The 23,639-nt window shown below is 40.9% G+C and overlaps 1 protein-coding gene across 7 annotated transcripts in view; it reads left to right on the top strand.

Annotated features, from left to right (window-relative positions):
* KIAA1210 (KIAA1210 ortholog) overlaps positions 1–23,429 on the top strand; it is a 46,169-nt gene extending 22,740 nt beyond the window's left edge. For 3 of the 7 annotated variants that reach the window (XM_072877107.1, XM_072877104.1, XM_072877108.1), the window contains 9 exons: positions 3,133–3,262; positions 5,799–5,957; positions 7,028–7,093; positions 10,984–11,196; positions 12,297–12,399; positions 13,505–15,103; positions 15,871–16,022; positions 16,711–16,816; positions 21,207–23,428. In XM_072877107.1, the coding sequence (XP_072733208.1) occupies positions 3,146–3,262; positions 5,799–5,957; positions 7,028–7,093; positions 10,984–11,196; positions 12,297–12,399; positions 13,505–15,103; positions 15,871–16,022; positions 16,711–16,816; positions 21,207–21,379 (2,688 nt within the window). In that variant the 5' untranslated portion in view covers positions 3,133–3,145 and the 3' untranslated portion in view covers positions 21,380–23,428. Of the gene's footprint in view, positions 1–3,132; positions 3,263–5,798; positions 5,958–7,027; positions 7,094–10,983; positions 11,197–12,296; positions 12,400–13,504; positions 15,104–15,870; positions 16,023–16,710; positions 16,817–21,206 lie in introns of all 7 variants that reach the window. The other 4 variants (XM_072877103.1, XM_072877105.1, XM_072877109.1 and 1 more) reach the window with 2 other exon arrangements.
* The last annotated feature ends 210 nt before the right edge of the window (positions 23,430–23,639 follow it).

Genomic DNA, 23,639 nt, shown 5'->3' with positions numbered 1-23,639 from the left:
CCAAAAAAATTAGAGGATATGTTTGTGCTACTTGAAAACCCTATCATGTCCAGACCCTGCATGGCATAAGCATGCTTTGTAAGTACCTAGAGAGACTGAACAACATAATCCGTTGGAAAACCTGATCCTGAAAGCCAGTGGAAATACAACTTGTGAAGGGTTTATAGCAGGTTTCGGAGCTTTGTAATTTCTGGCATGCAGAATATCAAAACCAATCCTAGAACAATACTGCTGTTTGTTTGTTCTTGAGGCAGAAGCATTGGTTTTCTTTTTTTCGTTCTTTTTTTTTTTTTAAACCATGTATTTTAAAATCTTTTTGTGTTGATTTTTAAATTTTAAAAATTTAATTTAAAAAATTTTTTTAAAAATCAAAAATCTTTTTAAAATTTAACTTTTCTGAATACTAACCAGAGACCAAACCCCCAGATGTGCCAAATTGTTCTTGTAACAGCCAGAGGGATGTGCCCAGATGTCAAGGGGCTGTAGGGAATCAATGGGATTGGGCATCTGTGAAGGGGAAGGGAGCTTTATGTGCCACTGCCTCTTAGTTTTCCGAGAGGCATGAGTTTTGAATGGAAACAGAAAAACCTTGATGGCAAAGTTAAAGCATGTGCTATGGATGACTTCTTGTCTGTATCATCAAAAGGATAAAAGACCTTACATAGAGGAAAATTGGGTCTCAAATAGTCTTATTCCAGTTAGAAAGCTTTGAGCAGGAAAAACTGCTGGGACAATATGTAAAATTGTCCTGGTGTTTGCAGTGAACACTCACTGCTTTGGCAGGCTGCAGTTGTTTTTGACAGAGCGGCTGCCTGAAGGAATTGTGTCACCTTTCTTCCTCCTACCTCAAACACTAATAAAAGGAGTGGGGTAGCAGCAATTAGAAGTCGAAGATAGCACAGGCCATGATGAGTTTAGGAGCGGCTTTATTGCTGGCCGTAGAGTCCCATCATTTTCTCAGTCATGGCAGCTCAAGTGTTGCTACACATGAATGAATTGAGCATTTGTATAGGGAAATCAGTGTGGAGATACAGTGGCTAAAACATCTGGGGGTTTAGCTAACAGTGCATCTTTAGCTTCAGCGCAAATATAACTACACTGCCTGGAATTACACATGAGTGTATATTTGCACATAAGAGACTCATCTGTACTAAAGCTGCAGTTAATTCTATATTTAATCCAATGCTCTTTTTGTGACTGCCAGAAGAAAATACAGTAATTCTCTTGCAAGCACATATGATACATAAGCAGAGAGAGAAAAAAAGAAACAGATCTCGTACTGGCAGTCTCAAGAACAAGGAAACCTCAGCTTTTATTGCTAAAGAATTCCAAGTAAAGGAAGTGAGGAAATCCCCAGTTAAAAAGGTTAATACATCCTAATGCACATGCATTCTTTGCAGTAAATAAAATATGCCAACTAATAATGAGTATAGATTACAGTAAATAGAAGTTGCATGACACTGTCTTTCTGAATGCAGTAAAATTATGTCTTGCCCATATAGTGTCTTCCATGCTGAAAAGGACTCTAAAATCAAACACACAAAAAGGTGGGATGGCTTCATTCACTCTAATGATGAAATAAGGCAAGCTCCTTACTTGTGTGTAGAACTGCTGTCCTATAAACTAACACAGACATTAACTATTAAATATGAGAGGAAGCACGAACTCTGACCTGTGCTGTGAGAGAAAGAGCTCAAATTGTCTTTGAAACAACATAAACATAGAGCAAAATTATTTTGCCCTACTGTGGGACTCACCATAACTGTATACTGATTGACTACACCTTTGGGGCAACAGGAGGATTAGTCAAGGAGACAAAGGAGATGTTGTCTCCAGAGATGTAAAGAAGGGAGATGCAGGAGGAAAAAGAGTAATTTGTTTGGGTTTTTTTACATGGTGTATATACTTTATGAATGTTCACAGTCTTTCAGGGCTTTCTTCTAAGTAAAGAGAGAATCTGGGGTTAGGCAAATAGCAGAGACCTCTTCTATTTGATTTCCTTGCAGAAGAGTGTTAGCCTTACTGGATTTTCCTTGCCAGAGTTCTGTTCCTAATCATCCCCTGTTACCCAGAGTCAAACTTTCAGAGGCAATGAGCATTGCCTGCATGGCAGCTGAGCCAAGGAATCCGTGTAACTTGTGGGTTACGAGGCTGGCAGCCAACAACATGAGAGTATTCTCTGTTGTTTTCCAGTTAAGTGCTAGAATGAAATCCTGGTAGAGGCCATCCTTGTGGCCTTTTGGACAAAGTAATGTACAGACAGTGCTTGCCTATGCTGATGGAACTTGGTGAATAAAAGATTTGTAGCCTTCCTTGTCATGCCACCCAAGTGCAAAATTTGCCCTGCACAACCTAATAGCCCAACCCCAATCAATCTCAGTTGATTACAGCTCAGTTGACAGCTGAACACCCAGTGAGCACAGAAGCAGAGCGGGAATATCTTACCTGGGTACTTTAACTTGGCCATGGATAGGTATGTAACTGTGGCCATAGACACTTGTCGCATCTACATTTTTTAATATGCTTGGGATCTGGCGATGCTCATGATACAGGTGAACAGAACTGTTTTTATTGCTGGACCTGAGAGGATTTGAATCAAGTTTTTTTATGTAGTTGAACTACATTTTCTGCCTGCATTTGCAAGAAGGGGAAAAAAAAATTCACAATCTTTGGCATGTGCGACACACACCAGACTGCAAAGGTTGTATCCTGAATGTCTTATGCTAGGCACATTCCCACCAAAGGAGGGCAGGGGACTCCTGTTGCCCTCCTCTGCGCTCATAGACATTTCTCAGGGTGGCATGCATCCAACTAAATCTTAGCATCTGACCTAATCACCCTGCACTCCCTCTAGTCCATAGAGACTGGCCTGTGTGTTCAATGCAGATGCTGAATACATCTGAAAAGAGACACCTACATTTGATCAGCATCCTAAAAAGTGTTTCTTCCTCCCTTCTGAGTATAAAAGGAGCTAGCAGTGAGTACCTTAGACAGCTAACATGCATAAATCTGAAGTTAAGCGAGATGCATCCCACCCTCGCCTCTTTATGATCCCTCTGCCCTGGTGAAGTACTGCAGGGAGGTGTTGGAGGGCTGTACTCAGTGCATTGACCACTCTTCCTTCCTTCCCAGGCCCAAAGGAAGCATGGGAAACAAAGCCTTGTCCCATGACAGCGTCTTCATTTTTGAGTCTGCACCAGGAAATGTGGCAGGTGACATGTTGTCTCAGGAAAACATACCTGGAAGAGTGAAAACTTTGCAGGTGAGAACATCTTCCCCTCATTCATGGTGCTGCTTTGTATTAGCTGTCTCCTAGGAAACTCTGTTGCTTGATTCCTCTGCTATGTACCTTACGACGTTGTTGACTAAAGTGTCCAAAGCCAGATTTACTACTTTTGGATCTATTCTGCCTCTTGGAAGCTGCATCTTTGAGCAGTCCTGGTACTTTCAGCCTTGCCCAGGTCTCATAGTGTGTGAGTGACATGAATCCAGTTCATGGGCTCTTGGAAACTTTCCTTAATGAGCATGTCCTCTTCCAATGGGATTTCCATTCTTTACTTCATAGCTACTGCTTTTGGGTTAAGGCCATTTATTTATACTGTAGTGTGTCCCTTACACTGTTATTCTTTATATATTATTTATATGTTATTCTTTTTGGCAATTCTGGCTATGATGTTTTCACTGTACATGCTAGCACCAGCAGCTGTGTAAGTGTGTGGGATGATGGATATGTCAGGGCACTCTTAGCAACAGCTTTATTTAGATCATTATTCTTCCGATCTCTGCCAGCAAAGGATACTGTATTCTGCTAGATCATTTCCTTCTTCCAAGGCACATACTGAACCCTCCTTGACAGCTCCCTTATCAACTGTCGGTTATATTAATTGCATTTAAATAACTGCCCAGCTCAGAGCACTGAGATAAAAGTTTAAGATTTTTCCAGAGACTGAAAACAAACTGTTGATAAGGCAGCCAAAGGCCATTGAAATTCTTCCTTTGCTCAGTGTGAGCTTCATGTTGCAAAACAGAATTGCATCACATGTTAAATAATAAAAGATGCACAGAGGGACTTGTTCCTCCATAAGGCTGCAAAATAGGCCAAGCTTCAGTTCAGGGTATTTTTTGTATAACAATAGGAGTGGCAGGAGAAATCATGTTTGTATATGACAGAACTTTGTTGGGGAAAAAAAGCTCTTTTCATGCTATCTCCAGTCCACTGTGCCCTCTCTTCATCCATCCATCATCCTGCATGGTAATGTAATACTGCCAGCACTATTTTTATAGCCATAAAAGACAGCCTTTTTCTGTGAGCTTGACTCTTGTCAGGATAAAAGCCAAGCACTAATAAAAGCTGTTATTTTCTTAGCAATGTAAATTAACTTCTACCGGTAGAAGACAGACCATAAATTCAGAGTTTCCCCCACAACACTTTGCTGTCTGCATGTAATAAATTTAATAAATCAAAGCTGAGAAGTTATGAAAAGAGGGAAAGGCAAAATTGACTTTCTGTATTTTCCTTCCTATGAAGTGCACAGGTATGTTGTATGTCTTGTTTTGCCCATATATTGCAATCTTTGTGCAGTTTGTCATCAGTCCTGCTTTTGCAGATCGTATTGGTGATACTTCTTTGATTGTTCTGGGTAAAAGGGCAAGAAAGCTGTTTGAACTGGGGGTCTGGTGGATTAAAGGGTGACATTGTGCTACCCTGTGTGGCTATTAGATCTATAGGAATTACGTTCCAAGTGAATCTTGCTGAATAAGAATGGTGGCTATTTAGATCTATTTTACAGAGATAGAAATGAATGCATAGCTTGCAGAAGAGCACAGAATTAGGCCTAAAATTTCCCAATCTGGTTTAATAAGCAAAGAAACAGAAACAACAGGTCTGCATGTTTATCTTGGGAATATTCAGTTGAGATGTTTTTAGTTGAAGGACAAAGTTTCTGTTCAGACCTTGTTTCTATTCCAGCTTTGACATAGCTGACAGACTTAAGCCAAGAATTTTAGTAATGGTGTTTCCTGAGATCTGAACTTTTTTGGTTTGAGGGAACATCTGGCTGCTTGTGAGGTTGCAGACTTTGTTTTATTTTTCTAGGGTCAGGGTCCTGCCAGAGCATTCTTTTGTGCAATCTTGGAAAAGAATCCCCATACTCCCTTACAAACAAAGTTGTTCCTGGCTGCCGTTATCATTCTTGCTGTAGACAGGATCAGGATGTGATGCTGGGGAAAATTAACAAGCAATTCATTAGGGTGGACCAGAAATTGAATTAAATTGTCTTTGTATAAAAGGTGGGACTCAGCTACTTGTGCGGGAGAGGGTGGTGACAAACTGTCAATATTTGGAAGGGCTTTGTGAAGGAAAGCTGACCACATAAACCTGGGGTTGGGAGCTGCTAACTGACAATACTTTGTGTGACTATTTGGGACATCCAGATACATGTAATTATTTAAAGAATACTTAAATCTAGAATTTTTAAAGTTTTAAATTTAAAACTGAGTTAAACTTCTGTAAATTTTCTGGAATGGTGAAATTTCTGTCTTTGGTAACTTACTGAATAAAACTGATTTTGATTTTAACTTTGTACCAAAGCCAGTTCTAAAGATGGGTCCTTGATGAATGTAACCAAATAGAATTTTATTAATGGCTCTTTTCTGTAAATGGTCTGTTTCTTCAAGTATTTCTGTTAACTAAGAGATTCTGCATGCCTAATGGGAGCAACTGGGGTAAAAGTGTCCAAAATGTCCCTTATAAATAATGCCATTGAAAGTCTATATTCTAAATTTCTTTTGAACCACAGCTTCAGTTGCAGCAGAACATCAGACTTGGATCACCTCCTCTTGTTATAACTGGAAAGAAACTGGAAGATGCAGGTGCTGTTTCTGAAGATGATGGTTTACCTAGAAGCCCTCCTGAAATTTCAACCCTTCATGAAGTTCTGACAGATTCACCAAGCAAGGTATAATTGTTATGTCACTTTAGCGACTACCTGTACAGAAAAGATAAAATCTGCTTGGAGAAGGGGAAGACCTTTTTGCTTGCTTGTGATAAAATCTGATGGTACAGATCAGTCAGAACTAGAACAAATTACCTAGGTGCATTGTGGACTTGTCACTGTGGGGGATACCTAGGAAGTGGCCTTACCAATACCCCTTCTGAGTACAATTTTCTATGCTTTTATGTAGACCAGTGGTGGGGCAGTTGTGACCTATATCATTAGGGAAAGAGGAGAGAAATTCAGTTGATATGACAACTCTCAGTGCCTTTGGGCAAGGCAGTCTCTCCTGTCAGGTCTGTATGGCAGAAAGCTTAAAAAGTGAGTTATTCACGGGCAAGTGTTGTGTGACTGTGACTGTTCCACTTCCAGTCCGAGAACAAGCTGAGGTACTCAACACTGCACAAAAAACTTCTCATGTCTTCCAGCTTCCCAGCTCTTCCAGAAGAGCTGGAGAGATTGGCAGTTTCCTGCACCTGTGAAAGGGGAAGAGTTTTGGGGTGTTTTAAAGCTAGTGAGGAAAACAAAAATAGTGAGGATTGCAAGAGAATCTTAAACAATTACTGGTTTTGGAGTGAAATAGCTCAAAACCAGGGCAATATTAGTTGAATTGACAGGAAAGTGACAATCCTGAGTCTGAGGAGAACAGGTCCTGATGGGACTCAGAGGGGGTTTGGGTTATCTTCTTTCTTAGGAATTGCCTTCTCACAGCAGATGCATGATTTTGGACTTGAGTGAGCATGTGAGCATTTGTAAATTTGAAGATCTTAAAACAATAAGCCAAAACAACTTTATAAAATGTATTGCCTCATATGGTCAACCTTTATGGCACATCTCATAGCAGGATAAAGCTCCCCTACTTTATGTTTGATCCCCAATGAACAAACGAAACCTACTCTGTAAGGCAGGGACTCAGTGACCCTTCCTTTATCTTTCCTCTTGTGTTTTCTCATAATTAGCACTGGATATCCAGTCCCAGATAATTCAATGTGATACTTCCCTTGACTTACCCTCTTCCTTATTTTATCCCACAGTCCTCCAACCCTGTTCAGCGTCATAGCTCTTTGAGTTTAGGCGGGACAGACAGTGAAGATGAACAGGTAAATAGCTACTTTTCCTGCTAATAAACTTTCCTGAGACAGCATGTGTGGTGTCTCTATGGAGCCAGTACAATAATCTTTTTTTTTTTAATCTATTCTGGGTACAATGTATCCTAGCAAATAATTCATGAACAGTCCAGAGTGATGCAAGTGATACTGAAAATGTACCTCTCACAGAGTTTTGAATAAGAACCAAATAAAGAGAGGCAGAAACCTACTGGTAAGTGGTTTGTGTGAACAGCGTAGTCAGCTGTGTGACACAGTATGAATCTGTAAAGTTACACAACAAAATTGGGCAAGGCAAAAAGCACTTCAGTTCTGCCTCCATGTCCCAGGGCCCCAATACCCAACAGCAGTAACAGCTTAACAACACCTGCCCATCAGTAGTGGCTTGTGAGCAATGCCCTTCATCAATCTTATCACGGGAAATAATTGCAGGATCAGCCCTTTCTGACGCCAGGTATTCCACAGGAAAAGGTCTGTGTTCATTTGCAGTTTTCTCTGGATAATAAGTGACCACCAGCAGCAGTGGGTTCTGCTGTCAGACCAACACAGTCTATTCCTTGACCAGCTCAGAAAAATTTACAGAGGTCATATTTTTGGAGAGGAGCCTAGGGGACCTTCACCTTGACTGTCTCTGCTGCTGGAAGCTGAGTTGAGTTCCTGCCTATCTCATACTTTCAAGGCAGGTGTACAAGGTTTGCTTATACTGCCTTTCTCCAGCATTAATATAATGTCTGAAAAACCAGTCAGACCACAGTTATACCAATGGGGTCTTCAAATGCCAGTCACAAAGGCAGCCACCACTCCAACAGGGCTGATTCGATTCATGGGATAGCCCTTGCAATTGTATAAGCAAAGTAATCTGCCATTTAGGTGAGAAGGGGAATATTTATGGGACCAGAACAGCTACGGGCCATTTTGGCCCAGGCTTTGCAGTCCTCCATACAGAATCCCTGTTTGAGAAGCTCACCAGAGAGAACACGATTTAACCCTTTGTGAAACTGAGAATAGCCCATAAGTAAAGGGGAGGTAGCAGGGTACCTAGAAGATTCCTTCCTGATGAAGAGGGCCTTAAGCAGCCAGGACAACATCTTGAGGGTCAAACAGTTGGTGCCAACCCGACTGCTAAGGAAGCTTTCCCTTTCACTGTCTCTTTGGCCAGCCTTCTCAAAGGGAGAAAGCAACCTTTGGGCATGACCAGCTCAACTGTCCTGTCCATGGTTGAGATCAGACACTCTCCTGCTCAGTCGTTCCTAGATCTTCTGCTTTAGGGATAGAAAGATAAAGCAATGTCTCCCTCTCGTAGTAGGCTACTATTCACACAACTCTAAAGGCCCAAGTGATCTAGGTAACTTGGATTGTCATTATTTTTAATAACTTCTTGTGTATATTTTATCATTACTTCAATGTACATTTTATATTTTGACTAAAATGCTCCATTTTGTAAGCCTGCATACTGCTTTTCCTTACAATGCAAAAAGCCCTTTTCTATCCAGTTCTGCAGTCTTTGAGCTCTTTCAGTCTTACAACCTCATGTCCTATGAGAAAGAAAGACAGGGACAGGAGAAATTTTTTTTCTCTCTTCTATATTGCACAGAATTCCACACTTAAAGGCTCTTCCTTTTTCTCCCCAACTCACTAGGAATCTGGCTAGCTTCTCTACAGTACTGTGTATGTTCCTTTACCCAAATATTTTTCTTAGTCAGCAGTTTGGCTTAGCAGAAATCTTGCCAATATGTTTGTCTAAAATAAAAAACCTTTTCCTAAATAATAATCTTTTTTTTCAGTAGCTTTTGAAACTATTTATGTAATAGCAGGATTTGAGCTAGCAGAACACAAGTTGTTAAACTGATTAACCTCATCCCAAAGATGAGGAAAATTGTGAAAAGCACCAAGAAATCTACAGCAGTTACTCCATTTAACAATGTTGTGTATTTAGTAAAGGAAAAACAGGATTTGGTCCTAAGCAATCCGAAGTTACACACAGTGTAGTGGTTTACATTTTACTATTGTATTGCTCTTGCTGCAGATGATAGTTACTTCATTTCTTTGCCCTGTGCTGCTTCACTGGGTTTTCCAACAGCTTCATGCTGCTGTCACCTCTGTGTGAAACCCTGATGTGTCACCCGTGTAACTTCTCAGTGCCTTCCACATTTATAAATACCCACTTTCTGACTAATCTAAAGCTAAATGTGAGGCTATCACTCAAAGTGAGCAGCAAGTGACTTCACAGAGGCATTAATCAGCATTACCCTGCCTTTGCCAGATAGCCTTTACGGAAATCTAACTTCCTTGCTGGCATCTTTAGCCTGGACTGATTAAAAGCAAAACAGGGTCTCGGCTTGTGGAGCTGAGGACAGTGCTTTGGTACAAACACTCTTTAGGAAATGGGCCTCCTAGCTGCAGCATTCTCCTTGTGCAGGTTCCTGTAACTGCACAATAACCAACAAACACCAAATTTATCTTACACTTAAACACTGGTGTGGAAATCCTGTGTCTGCTCCACTCTCTTTGAGAGAAGATACCAACTGTCAGTCAGTGCTCAGAGAAAAAAATATCCTGAATCCTCAGTGGAGTAGGGAATTTGCCATTTATGTACAGCAGTAGCTCAGATATTAGCTGCAGGTGTTTTTTTTATTAAATAAGCACAACTGTAATTTTATAATTGAAAGGCAGAAGAACTTGTATGTAGGAATTAATGACAGTGTTACTATTTTTATAAGTTGTAGTGATCCTTACAGGTTTATCATTAATCTTGTAGAATTATAACAATAGTTAGCTTATTTACTAGCTGTGTTCTTCTTTCTCTCTTTCACAGCGTGTAAATTTTTCATGAGAAGAGTCTGTATCTGTCATAATACATTCTGTTGCGGTTTATTTCAGATCTAGGAACTAAAAAAATTCAGTGGAGAATAAGGAAATTAATTTTAGCTACCTTAAACACAAAGCAATGTACCTAGACAATTTTTGTAGATCAGGTGGGAAGATGCTTTCATTATCTTTAAAACTTCATCAGCATACATGTTTTAAATACTGTGTTATATCCTAAGCTTAAGCAAAACTAAAATCTGAATGCCAAGCACCGTTAAATGGCTGTATTTCACCTAGCTTTATGGCCATAGCCAAAATAGCAGGTATGTTATACTGAATGAAGTTCATTTGGCACGTCTCTGAAATTTTGCAAATGTTCCAGAAAGTCTGGTCTACATTTCAAAACAGTAACAAAATCAGCCATGCTGCATGTTTAGGGGTTTCTCTATAAACACTTCTGTAACCCCCTTTTTCTTTGATAGCATCATCTAAAGTTACTGCTGTTTAGTTCCCCAGAGCAGCATTGTGGCGAGGGTGAGATCCACATCACTGTCTGGAAGATGGTTCTGGGATACTTGTTGGAGAGAAGCATTTGATTTTTCTGGGAGAGTGGATATTAAAAGAGTAAAGTGGCTATGGTAGCTTTCTTAGAAATAGAGATAATGAGGAGCAAGTATCCATGCTACTTTTGTGGCTTTTTAGTAACGTATTCCTGCGATGTGTCACATTATTGGGATGAAAAGGCAGCTATAAAAACTGCACCAGTGTCTCCTGCTGGTGCATACATATATTGCAAATGGTTTCTCAGATAAGAACTGGGAAGGGGACAGCTGAGGCTCTTACTGTGGGAGAGGGAGAGACAGGTATTTCTCACTTTTGTGTAACATACAGCTGAACACACAGAACTGAGTAATCTCTATGCAGAGACGACATTAGGCATGCATTTTAAAGTGAGGATTTATGTCAAAAAATACAGCCATTTCAGGCTTCTGAAATGGAATGAGCTAGCAAAGGAATTGTTTCAGAGATGTGGGGAAGCCAAGCAAAATGTATAGCGAAGTGTTTGTGTTTTACAGATACCTTCCGGAGCTTCCTCCAGGCCCATCAGTCCTTCATCCTCTGCTGCTCTGGGGGCCCCCGGCTCACGAGGCAGCAGCTTCCTTCCCGTTGACTTCACCATCCCTGCCAGTCCCCTTGGCTGCCTGGACACCTCAGCAGCCAGGCACAGGATTGCCATAAACCCCCGGAAACAGAAAGGCTTTACCAACAAGAATCAGCAACCCCCCCAGGTAAGTGTTTTCTGGAAAAGAATCACTGTGCAGAAGGAAATGGATATGAATTTGTAATTATTATTTTAAATGGGGTTTTTTCCATTTTTTTTTCTTTCCTCTCCATATTCCTTTACTTTTTTTGTTCTTCCATTGGAAGAAGGGAAACCACCTATTCTCCACCAACCAGCCCAACAAAAAATACTCAGAAAACCTCAATATCATGGGAGCTGAAGAAAAGTGCAACTTTAGTCTTTTATTATTTAGCCAAAAAAGTTGTGGGTTACACTTCATTTGTAAAAGCATACCTCTTGTTTGAAAAGCTAGTTTTTCAGTTTTAAAGAAGCCTAAGTCTATTTCTGCAATTTCAGATTAGCTTTAACTTAATTCTTTGTATGTCAAAGGAAAGACTGAAGGACTTTGGGAAGGAATGTGGCTTTGCATGTGGGAAATTAGAATGAGATGCTTCTCATCCTGGCTTCTAGGAAACACATTGTGAAGATGAAGTTCACCAGGTAGAAAAGGTTGTTGAGCTGGAGTGTGACAGAAATAAGGAGTAACGCTTCTGTACGGCGTGTTCCCCTCTCCGTCAGAGAATCATGCTTGAAAATCTGTCCTGGAGTTAGAAGTGCCCTGCCCTGAGAAAAGGAGTGGGAAGGGAGAAATTCAGGATGAGTGTAATACAGAATGAGGTCGTCTTGGAAACTTGGGCCCTACAGCATCTTTGCTGGATATTCTTTGTGCTGCAGCTGGTACAACTACAGTGCTGAAGGAGAAAAGCTAGTTGTGGAGTGTCAATCAGAGATACCAGAATTGATGATATTGGTCTGTTCTATGCCACCAGGTAGCTTGGGTGATGTCTTAAAAACATACTCGTTCACTCAGAATATGTCAATCCCAGAATGTTTCAGATTCAAGAGAGATCAATGGGCTGCCTTTGACATTTTAAACACGAATGATTTCTAGGTTCTTAATTGGAATAGTACATTACTCACAGTGTTGGTAAATTACAGGATGGGGGTTTTGTGTCTATGTCTTGAGTATTCATAAACATGCATGTGTATAAAATACAATTTTTGTGCCTTATTCTTTAATTAAAAGATCTTACTGCACTTCATTAGGTGGAGCAGCTGGAAAATGAAGCATGTCTTTCTGCAACTCCAGAAAAGAAGGGAAATTCAACAGAATTACTTGAGAGTGACCAGCATAAAAGTGATTGGGAAGGTAATGCAGACTTATGTATTGCTACTTTTGAGTGCTTGAACTCTTCTGCATAAGGCTGACAGGACCTATTTGAATTGTAAGTCCTTTCAAACTAGGCATCTTTTGGTTTTATATCATAAAACCAATCCTGGCTGCTAAAGTGTTATGATGGAAAAAGTTATGTACTCCACTCAACACAGTGCTGAAATGGTGAACTTTGAGGGCAGCATTAAAAAAATACGTGCGGTGAAAGTACCATGTTCAGACGTACCTATGCTACACAGTTGGCTAGATCTCATTGACTGTGGATCCGAGTTCCTTGAAACTCAGAAAAACCTTAACCTCAGCATTGTATCTATTATGTGTGTAAGGTGATTTTAATTGGCTTGTGTTTACTAGATCTTCCTTTGCCACCTCCCCCCTTATAATTTGAATAATAGCTAATTGCCAGTCGCAGCACAATTGTAATTGTAAATTGTAAAAACAAATGAAATTTCTCCAAAACAGCACCGAAGACTTTTCTCTTTAGCACTGCATTACAAATGCACTGGCTGATGGTAATGCTCTAGTGTAGTGGGAATGGTGGCACTTTGTTGTCAGGGCAGACTCAGGACCTCAGGCTGTCACACATCAGAGTTAATGTGTGTGCAGACATATCTAAGCTATCCAGATGTTCAGCAGCCCTGCTGGAGCTGCAGGAGGCAGAGCTACCTGATGCTGAGATGTTCTGCTTAAATACAGAAAATCCTCTAGATTATTCTAGACAGGCTTTCTAGGCATACACATGAAGAAATGTCTAGGGAGATCTGGCTAGTAGTCTTACGACTAGGGGTGTGCACAGGAAAGAAATAAACAGCAACTGATTTGGTACACCTTAAGCAGACAGCAACAACTTTCAGTCATTCCCGGGATTAGGTATGTTCAAACTAAAAACTTCATTAGTCTCCTCACTTGGACAGCCCATTTCTAAATATGCTTTTAACAGCCTTATTTATCAGACAATGGTGGCCAGACATGGGGAACTCATGCTAAATGACCACACTATCTGGAATGAATTACACAGATTCACAGATGGTGCTTGAATTGTAACCTTTAAGTGCACACTCTTCTCCTCTGTTTACTATAGGATTATCAGTCCAGGTGGGACATTGTGCAAAGGGAAGCGGTTCTAAGGAGACACCAGGTGTAAAAAGTCCCACTGATGCTGCCCGTGACTCTTGTGATTCCACACTTGTGGCAGAAGACTCTTGTGCTTTGCTGCAAAAGGATGCATGCCTTCCGGACATGGACCATCACTATAAAGCAGCTGCACCCCTTCTGAGACCTGAGCCTTCTCCAGTGAAGCTGGAGGAACACCACAGTGCAAAAGTGTCGTACTATTCAGATGAGTCTGCTGATGAATTGAAATTACATCAGCAAAATACTAATACTGAAGTATCTACGCTTCCAAAATCGCAACAAATTGAAGGAGAAACTGTTGTGGTTCCAGACATACTAGCAGCTGACTTATTTAGCAATGGTGTGGAAATAGAAGGCATAGATATATTGGCAGATGTTGCGCAAAGGTCCTCAGTAAATTCTGTGGACCCAAACATCAAAGACCAGGAAAAGGGCGATCCACTGTTTATTAGCAAAGTAGAAGCCGGCTTGGGTACTATTGAGAATCATTCCAACCACGCTGTCTCAGATACAGCACCAAGCACTTCACAGGTTGCGGTAGCCGATTCAGAGTCATCTTCTGACATCAAGACAGTGGCTGTTTTGAAGCCTGAAAACAGTTCAGTAACAAGAAATGACAAAGAAACTTGTGAAATAATGGAATTTCAGTCATCCAAAGGCGATGCAGAAAAAAATATAGACACTGCTGCATCTGTCTTGGAAGCAGGTTGCATACTAACTCCCAGTGAATTGGAAGTATGTTTTACAGCAGAAACTGTTTCTGTTTTGAAGGGTAACCAAGGCAGTCAACAGGCCAACACATCATACATTTCTGAAAAACTTTCCATTGGATGTCTTGCCTCTTCAAGTTTGGCTGGCTTGAAGAGTCATATCTCTTCCGATGATGACAGTAAGGAGTACCAGATAAGCAGTACAGCTTCTCACAGAAAAACAGTGGAAGACAGTCGATCTTCAGATGAAAATGTAAAAAGTCCACTGAAGACTGCTTCTGCTAAACCAGTCAGATTTACCATTGCACCAGCATGGCAAAGATCTCTCTCAGGGGGTTCAAATTCAAAGGAAGATTCCTATACTAGAAGTTCCCCAACGTCCCCTATAAGACCAGAGTTGTTTGAAGGAATGACAAAAGAACACACACGTTTTGATGCAGTCATCCAGGAATCAGCAAAAACCAGCTCAGATAGATTTGATCGAAACTGTAAGGACAGTGATTTGCATTTGAATTCTTCTATGGAGTGGGCTGACCATGAAGCACAAAATGTTGAAAACCCATTTGGGATCAGACTAAGGAGAACATCTTCTTTACTAAAATACCAGAATGAAAGCCGTGCTGAGTCTCCAAAGCTGATCCCCTCAGCTGTTCCCATTGCTTCTTCTGCTTCAGTCAAGGAGGATCAGAAATCGGTGGGCACTGGGAAGCCACCTCCAGGCCTTCCTGTCAGCACAAAATCATTTGTTAAAAAAACAGATCTCCTAGAAGATAAAAGTCTTCCCAAGACAAGATCAGAAGAAGTTGCAAAGAAGCAAAATGGTCATAAACTTTCAGGTATTTATGCTGTATTTTTATCCAAACATTGTAGAAAACAATGGTTGTATAAGAACTTTGGCAGAGTGGCAAACAAAAGTTAAAAATCCTCTTGACAAGGACCAAATTTAGCCTTGAGTTCGTCAGCACCATAATTTAATTGGCTTGATGATTTGGCCCGTCAAGAGAATTCTTGGCTTATCTTAATGAGGGGTGTGTTCCAGCAAGAATAACAACAGAGTAATAGCTTAAGGGCCTTTGAAACATTTCTGGTGCGACCTACTTTTGCATATAGTTGGAGTTTTAACACAGCTTTTTAAAACTTGCTGCTCTTTTGTAGTTAATTTTCCAGACTACAGCAGCTCAAACCCTAAGTAGGAGTTGCATTAGGTGTGATTAGTTTTTCTATTATTTTCTACAATTGTTTCATTTAAAATATTTAAAAAGTGAAAAGGCAGCCTGTATTTTACTGCCTACATGAAAAAATAGTGGTTATCATACTCATTTAATCTCCAATGTAAGGATGTTGTTTCAAAGGCAAAATCCGGTTCACAGTGATCTCAGTGGGATTTCTGCCATTAACTTAAACAGAAGCAGAGTCAGGTCAAAAACTCCAGAATAAATAGAAAAACAGTTATTGCCAAGGACAAAATCATCAGGGAAGGTAATTTTATCTCTGCAGTGTTCAAAGGGTATTACAGATGCTGAAGGATTTTAAACACAGAACACTAGCTTTAGACTGACTTGACCTAAATCCCTTCATTACTTCAGAAATGCTTCTTTTGTAGAAAAAGTCTCCTCTCGACATTTGGAAACTGCTTCCTCTGAACCAGCTTGGGTCTCCATGGCAAAACTAAAACAAAAGGGTTTCCAGGACCACCCTCTTGCCAAAGAACATATAGCTGAAGACAAAGCTTTGACCAAAGTGGATCAAGAGGAGGTAGAGTACCAACTAATGTTGCATGGGTGTGAATCCTGCACCAGATTATCTGGGTACTTTTGCAAACTGTTTAATATCATCTTTATGGGAGGCGCATTGTGAGCACTACTCGGAGATTTTCAGGACTGGCCTCTAAAATGTATTGAGACAGACAAGTGATGCAAGTGAGCAAACACATGTGTGACTATACTGTCACAGTGATTAGTTTCAGAGCTGGATCCTCCTATAAGTTCCTTTGCACTACTCAAACCTGAACCTTTTCAGAGCTTGCCTATTGCCCAGAATGTATTTATGTAGCCCAAGAGCTGCTTTGAGTTGCCCTAGCTTCCTCACCATTAGTGACCTACAGACTGCATTCACTGCTCTGCTCTGGAGACTGCGTACTGAAATTTTGGCTTTTCCACTGACTCTTGTACAAGTTTCTTGTCAGCTTGGGCAAGTTCTTCTATTGCCCATCCGTAAGGGAGAGAGGATAACTTGCCTGCATGTGAAGTAACCCTGTATTTGTAGCAGCTGTCTTCCTTCTTGCCTTCTCCCTCCCTCCCACAGGATGTCCCCAACCATCCTTGGCTGGCTTTTGCTGCATTTCCATAGTCAGGTTTAGAGATGTTGCCAGGGTGAGCTTTATGAGTGCCAGTGGCTAGCAGGTTTCTTAGTTGCATTCTTTTCTTCTCTCCTCCTTTTGTAGCAAGGGAACTGTGCCAGCGAGAACATACTGAAGAAGAATATGTCTTCCAGCTTGAGCTCTCAGGACAGGAAAATGCACGTGAAGACCAGTGTGTCTGCTGCAGCAGGTATTCTTTTTCTTTACATCTTTACACAGTGGCTACAGTTTACACCAGTAAGTGGTGTGGGTGGCAGGTAATGGAGGGAGATAGCTACCTTTTTTGATAATCGGCACACTTTATGTAAGGCCTGTTCAGACTATAGTTTGCATATAAGTCAACATATTGGCTTGCTCACTTAGCAGAGAAAGCAAGTGTGGAACTTTTATCTCCACTGCCAGTTCATGGAATGGCATATAGATAGTATGGTGATTTATTACCGGCAAAGGTCACTACTAAAGAATAGCAGTTGAAATTGGAGAGTGTCCAGAAGAGAGCAGCAAAAAAGGTCAGGTCTTCTAGACCTCCAGTCAGCCAGGAAATACTGATGGGAGTGGAGTTGTTTAGTCTAGAGAAGACAACTTAATTTTTGCTGCAGAGAACAAGACTAGTCTTTATGCCCTGTATGAGCTTAAAATGCACCAGGGGAGATTGAGCTTAGATGTTAGGAAATACTTTCTAAGAATAAGAGTGATGAAGTGTGGAATAGCATAGGTTGCTTACCGAGTGTGTGCAGGTTCCATTGCTGGATGTGTTTAATAGATAAACATGTATCAAGAATAATTTAGGTAGAGTCAGTTCCACCCTCAGGTGAACACAGAGGCTTGATGGCCCCTCTCCTGCCCTGTTAGCTGTGATTCTCTATAAGAAAGATGCAGGGGAAGAGTGTGACTCAGACATCGTGACTCACATACCTCTTCCAAGGCTACTGCTGGGCTGCAGCTTATCCCTCCCTGCTTACTCAGTGTGGTGCCAAACCTCAGAGACACACTCCAGCTAGATATAGATAAGCCAGTTCTTCAGCTGTAAAAGCATGTTGTGCTAGCTGAAAGCTATTGATTTCAGATACTGCCTAAGAAGATAAGAAATACCCCACTGTGTCAGAGCAGTGGCTTTTCCATTCCAGGTTCCTGTTGCTGATACTGTAAGTAAGAGGTGCTGTCTAGAGAGAGCGTGTGCACCTGGCCGCTTTCCCCTTATAATCCACCAGCATCCAGAATTGTTGTAGTAGAGATATTAGGGGGTATGTCTGTGCCTGCTCCCTGTAGTAGTTGTTTATAGAGCTGTTATCCATTTTTGATTCTACAGGTCCTACAAAATAAGCTTTCTCCCTTACTACAGGTAGCTGACCAGCTGAGGATGTGCACCAACACAGAGGCTCTGATGTCAGTTGCCAGCCTGTGTGTGTGTGTGATTAAAACACAATAGTTTTTAAAAAGAATTCTGTTACAGGCCAGCTTCATCTTACGGTTTTAGGTGCAAAGTGAGAGGTGAAACATAAACATGCCAAGATTTTTGCTCAGATTAGAAGATCTTCTTTTGAAAGACTGGCACAAACAGACTGGATTTCTTTGTGTTGAATCATCTACACCTTGGAAGCCCAGCAGCCTTCAGTCAAAATTCAGAACTCCACAAAGTACTCTGCTACTCGTTTACTAGAACTTACACTAATTGTGGTCCTTGCAGCAGAATTACAAGTTTTTCTGCATCACCTCTTCCCAAGAATTGGCCTGGTTTCCCGACATCCAATGACTGTTTCCTCCCCTCCAGGGATAGCATTTATGGGCATATTCTAGTCTTCCACTTCTTGAATACCACAAAGAGCTCTGTCCAGTGTTGATGTTTACGGAAAACACTACTCCTCTACTGCTCAGAAAACCATGCCCTATTGTTTAGGAAGTGTTCAGCACCATCAGCACATGAGTAGGAAATTGGGAATACCAAAAGTAAACTCTCCTTCTCTGATTTGGTTCCCATTAGCACAGCCAGCAATTTGTCTAGTTGAAGGTGCTGGTGGTGGAAAGGATGTAGATTTAATATCCAGAGGAGTTATTAATTTGGATCCTGCTTTTTGGCTTATGTTAACTGTTAGCAGTTTTCTTGATGGATGGTCAAGGTTTTCTGCATCCTGTATACAGCAGCAAGAGCCAGGACAGCTCAAGGTCAGCTAAATTTGGAAGAGAATTCCAAGAAATCAGATCCTTACTTTACTGTGACTGTTTTGTTACTGCTGCATGACAGCCCATGTCATAACCAGGGGAAGATTACTTAGGATCTGAGAATCATTTAGGTTGGAAAAAACCTTTAAGATCATCAAGTCCAACTGTTAACCTAACACTGCCAAGTCCGCTACTAAACCATGTCCCTAAGCACCACATCTACATGTCTTTTAAATACCTCCAGGGATGGTGACTCAACCACTTCCCTGGGCAGCCTGTTCCAGTGCTTGACAACCCTTTCGGTGAAGAAATTTTTCCTAATATCCGATCTAAACCTCCCCTGGTGCAACTTGAGGCCATTTCCTCTTGTCCTATTGCTTGTTACTTGGGAGAAGAGACCGACCCCCACCTCTCTACAGCCTCCTTTCAGGTAGTTGTAGAGAGTGATAAGGTCTCCCCTCAGCCTCCTTCTCTCCAGGCTGAACAACCCCAGTTCCCTCAGCCGCTCCTCATCAGCCTTGTGCTCCAGACCCTTCACCAGCTTCGTTGCTCTTCTTTGGACACACCCCAGCACCTCAATGTCTTTCTTGTAGCGAGGGGCCCAAAACTGAACGCAATATTCAAGGTGTGGCCTCACCAGTGCCAAGTACAGGGGGACGATCACTTCCCTAGTCCTGCTGGCCACGCTATTTCTGATACAAGCCAGGATGCCATTGGCTTTCTTGGCCACCTGGGCACACTGCTGGCTCATATTCAGCCGTCTGTCAACCAACACTTAGCTTGCCTCTTCTCTCTCCCACTTCACCCTAAGCATGGTAAGGTTTGTCTCAAAGCCCATCTTCCCTCAAATAGGCATGAGCCACCGTTTTGGAGTTTTGTTTTACCTTGTGCTGTTGAGAGCATGCAAAGGGCTTTAGAGTTCGCTTCTGCTTATTACAAAGAAGGAAGTCTCCCAAAATGTGAAAATTCATTTCCAAAATCAAAATTTCAGTAACACTTAAATTTCTACATTACCTTAGATACTTCTGAAAAATGTGCAGTGTATGTAGAGCTGCAGCCTGTTTTTAATGGATAGTATACTTCCTCCAGTATTCCTAAGTATAGCTTGCCTCCTGCAAGAACTACCAATGAGCCAGGATTTTTAAAAGAGCAGTGACCTCCTGAGTGGAGATCGGGAACTTCTTTGGCTTTGCTCAGGACTGTGACTGATGGAGCTGATGGACATTTTCCATTGATTTTGGTGCAAGCAAGATCAAGCTTCTTGTACTTAACATTGCTTAAGTCCCCATGTGGCCTCTGTTCTTGTGCTGGAGCACAGCGGCCTCATCATGCCTGCCACATGCCATGCACAGACTAATCAAGTATGAGAAAAAGTTTGAATTTTCTCAGTTTGAGTTACACACAGAAATGAAGTACTGCCTGGGTTGAAATGGATGGAGAGCGCACAATGTTGAAAGACTTGTGAACCATATCTTGAGAAATGAGAGCTGCATCTGTTCAGAGATGCATTCTGTGAAGCCCCATTCCAGGTTGTTGGTCTGAAGACATTAATCTTGAAAATTTTCCAACAAGATGGATGGAGGAGGCCTTTTCTAAATAGTAACTCAAAGCCATACAAGGAGTGTTATCTGTATTCCTCCATCCTTTGTGAGGATGACAGGTTGTGTTAGGCTGCATGAAGAGGAACACCTAGTCCCAACAGAATCCCACCTTCTTGGCTTACAAGTCCAAGAACATAAAACACTGGTTTGATCCCTACCTAGTATTCAATAATATTGCTGGAGCAATATTTGTGCTGGCAGTGAAGACTGAAAAAAAATCTTTAAGACTTCTCAGTGTTGAAACCCATATACCAATTACTTTTAACCCCACAGCAAGCCTGGGGTGATCCTTGCCCTGCAGATATTTTGTTTCCATTTTCCTGCATACTCAGGAGTCTTATTCCTAGATTTTCTTGCACTCACAGAGCAGAATAAGCCTGTGGAACTCCTTGCTGTGCACTGTCATGGAAATTAAGAGTTTGAAAAGATTAAAAAATGAGTTAGCCAAGAATATATGAATTATAAAAATACCTGGGGCTATAGTCTCCACATGCTTGAAGAATTTTGAAGAACTTCTTCATTTATCAGGGCTTAGACACTTGCTGTTGGGACTGAGGAGAAGATTCTTTTATGGTCAGATTATTCACTAACAGCTTAGTAACAGTTTTTCCATTGCAATAGCTAGTCCTTGCCATTGTTGTAGCTGGACCAGATAGTGCTAGCGATACCCAGTTTAACAATTCCTCTGACTTATTTTTGAGTCACAAACATTCTGGGCTGTAAAACGATTGCTTTAGAGAGAAGGAAATATTATTGGCAGAAATAGAGTTTTTAACTCTCTAGCCTTCTGATGAGTGATGGATATCTTGTTGTTGGCAGGTAAAGTTGGACCTATTGCTCAGGAAGCATCTGTGATTCCTGCTGTTGAAAAGGAAGCAAGACACTCCTCTAACCTGCCAATGACACCATGCAGCCCTGCTGAACCACCGTGGCTGTCCCTGGCCAAGAAGAAAGCCAAAGCATGGAGTGAAATGCCCCAGATTGTACAATAGCAAATGAAATGAGCATCCTTCTTTGTATTGCCAATAGCTGCGTTAACTCCATTTAATCACTTCTTTACTGTGACCATTTTTTTTAGAAATAAGAGCCTTAAAACTTTTGATCAGACTGTTGTATGTAAATACACAATGAAGAAATGCCATTGCAGGCTTAATTTGAAGTATTAGGAAGCTGAGCGTTTCCTACTACCAAATACTAAGAAAACTTGATCAATTTGTTATATCCTTACACATTTGACAGTGATGTTCTAAGAAGACATGCTTCAGCCTTTTGAAACATTTCCCTTGCAAAATATGTTTTTAAAGTTTTCGCAGACCATACAGTATTCTGTGCAATGTGGCTTTGGCTAAGAAATTAATGTATGTTATAAAATAGATATAATGCTGGGTGCTGACACATCATGACTCATGGGCACTGATGTCATCACACTTCTTTCTGTAATGCTCTGGGATGGGCAGTCTGACTTTGCTTCTGATTGTTAATGGATCTGTTTTGGATAGCTATATGATCTAAACAGCATTGTGAGTTGGAGTAATTCTGACTTTTGGGCGGTTTGAAGTCACAATGCTGTGGGTCTTGTGCTTTGCTCATTGATGCCTGCTGGAATGGCCCAGAGCCACACACCTTCTGTTCTCTCCCGTGCGCTAGAAAAACTCCACGCTCTAGCATATACTCTGCTTTTGGTTATACCTTTGGAAATCTGGGATAATTTGGGCATTCTACCAAAAAAAAAGGTCCTTTCTTTAATTATGGCAAATAGTGATTTATTTTTTGTGAGATTCCTCAGCCAATTGTCTCTCTTAAAGAGTGTGTTGGGGATGGGAACTATTTGCTAGCTAGAAAGTGGCATCTTGTTTTCAATAAATGCCACTCTACTCTCCATGTTCGTGTGGATGTGTATTTAGTCAGGTGTATTTAATATTAGTGATAAAAGAGGCATCTGCTTTCCTCCTTGCCTTGTCAGTCTTTAACCAGTAACTCAACATCAGTCTAAGAATGTGCAGCTGGGAAAGGATTATTCTCTCAGGCCTTGCAGTCACTTAAGTTGACAGAAGTTTTGCTACTGACTTTGAAGGAAGCAGACATTTGAAAAAGAAGCTTTGTAAAATGATGTTAGTGGCTTAAGTGGCAGTGGCACTTACCAGTCCTTTTCAGTTTTTGCAGCATTGCACATTTATGTAGTTTTTGTTTACAGTCAGTGCAAAATTTGAAGGCTGACCTGGCTGACTGACAGTTTTTAGCTGGAAAGTTGGTAGGTATTTTTAAGGAAAATATTATCTATTGATAGGATTAACTGCAAAAAATTTGGTTTCAGATCAGCTCAAGCAAGACTTTAATCTTCCAGTCTTGGCCTGAATTTAATATGTAGCTCTTGCAATTTGAAAACAGTATTAATTAGGAGCTAGACTGTGATTTTTTTTTTTTTTAATATAGATGAAAACTTACTCACCCAAGTAGGCTCACTGAAGCTATAGATACTGTTTATTTTGTACTAACACCAGAAAGAGTAAGAGTTTCACACTGGCTTGGTAATCCACACCTATTTTATGACTTGTTTTTCTCTATTTTGGGAAGCATATCTTCTCTTACAAAGAACTGAAACATTTGTGTTTCTCTGAAACTTTTGAGTATAATGTAAATGAACATACTCAGCTTTGATTCCTGAAGTTTTGTACAGCTGCCATCCCATCACAAGCTTACTGACCCTGTGTAAAATATGTGCATTTCTATATTCAGCAAACTCTCTTCTCTTTTTATTAGTGTGGATTGTGATCCTTCACCCAAAGTACTGCAAATGATACTATAATCTCTCTTTCCCTGTGTTTGCTTTTGATCTTAATATTGTTTCTGTCTTTTATGTTTGCTATGTATATATGTTTTTGTAATCCTTGTCTTGAAGGAACCCCTTTTGTATTCCATTCCCCTATTTGGTTTACAATTAAATGATGTTGCCAGTGGTGATGATATAATTCCTGGGAAAAGAAGAGTGATAGGTGGCCCGCATTCGTTAAGGAAAAAATAAAAAGAGGTCTTTGGTCAATATAGACTTTATATATGGATATACTGCATAGATCTTGTTTTGAGATGATTTTGTGTGGCCTAGGACTGATCAACACAGCTGGTCAGACTAATGAGCTTTTCTAAATCTAGCTATTCAAAAGTGTAAAACATCACCAGAGAGCTGATGGCTCTCCTTTTGTTCTGGAGTTATTGCGCCTTCAGTACAGGGTTGGCTTCGAAGGCTAGCACTTG

This window comes from Ciconia boyciana, chromosome 12, assembly GCF_034638445.1.
Source record: "Ciconia boyciana chromosome 12, ASM3463844v1, whole genome shotgun sequence".
NCBI classification, from domain to species: Eukaryota; Metazoa; Chordata; class Aves; order Ciconiiformes; family Ciconiidae; genus Ciconia; species Ciconia boyciana.
The sequence above is the reverse complement of the archived record's forward strand: the minus strand, read 5'-3'. Positions and strand labels throughout refer to the sequence as shown.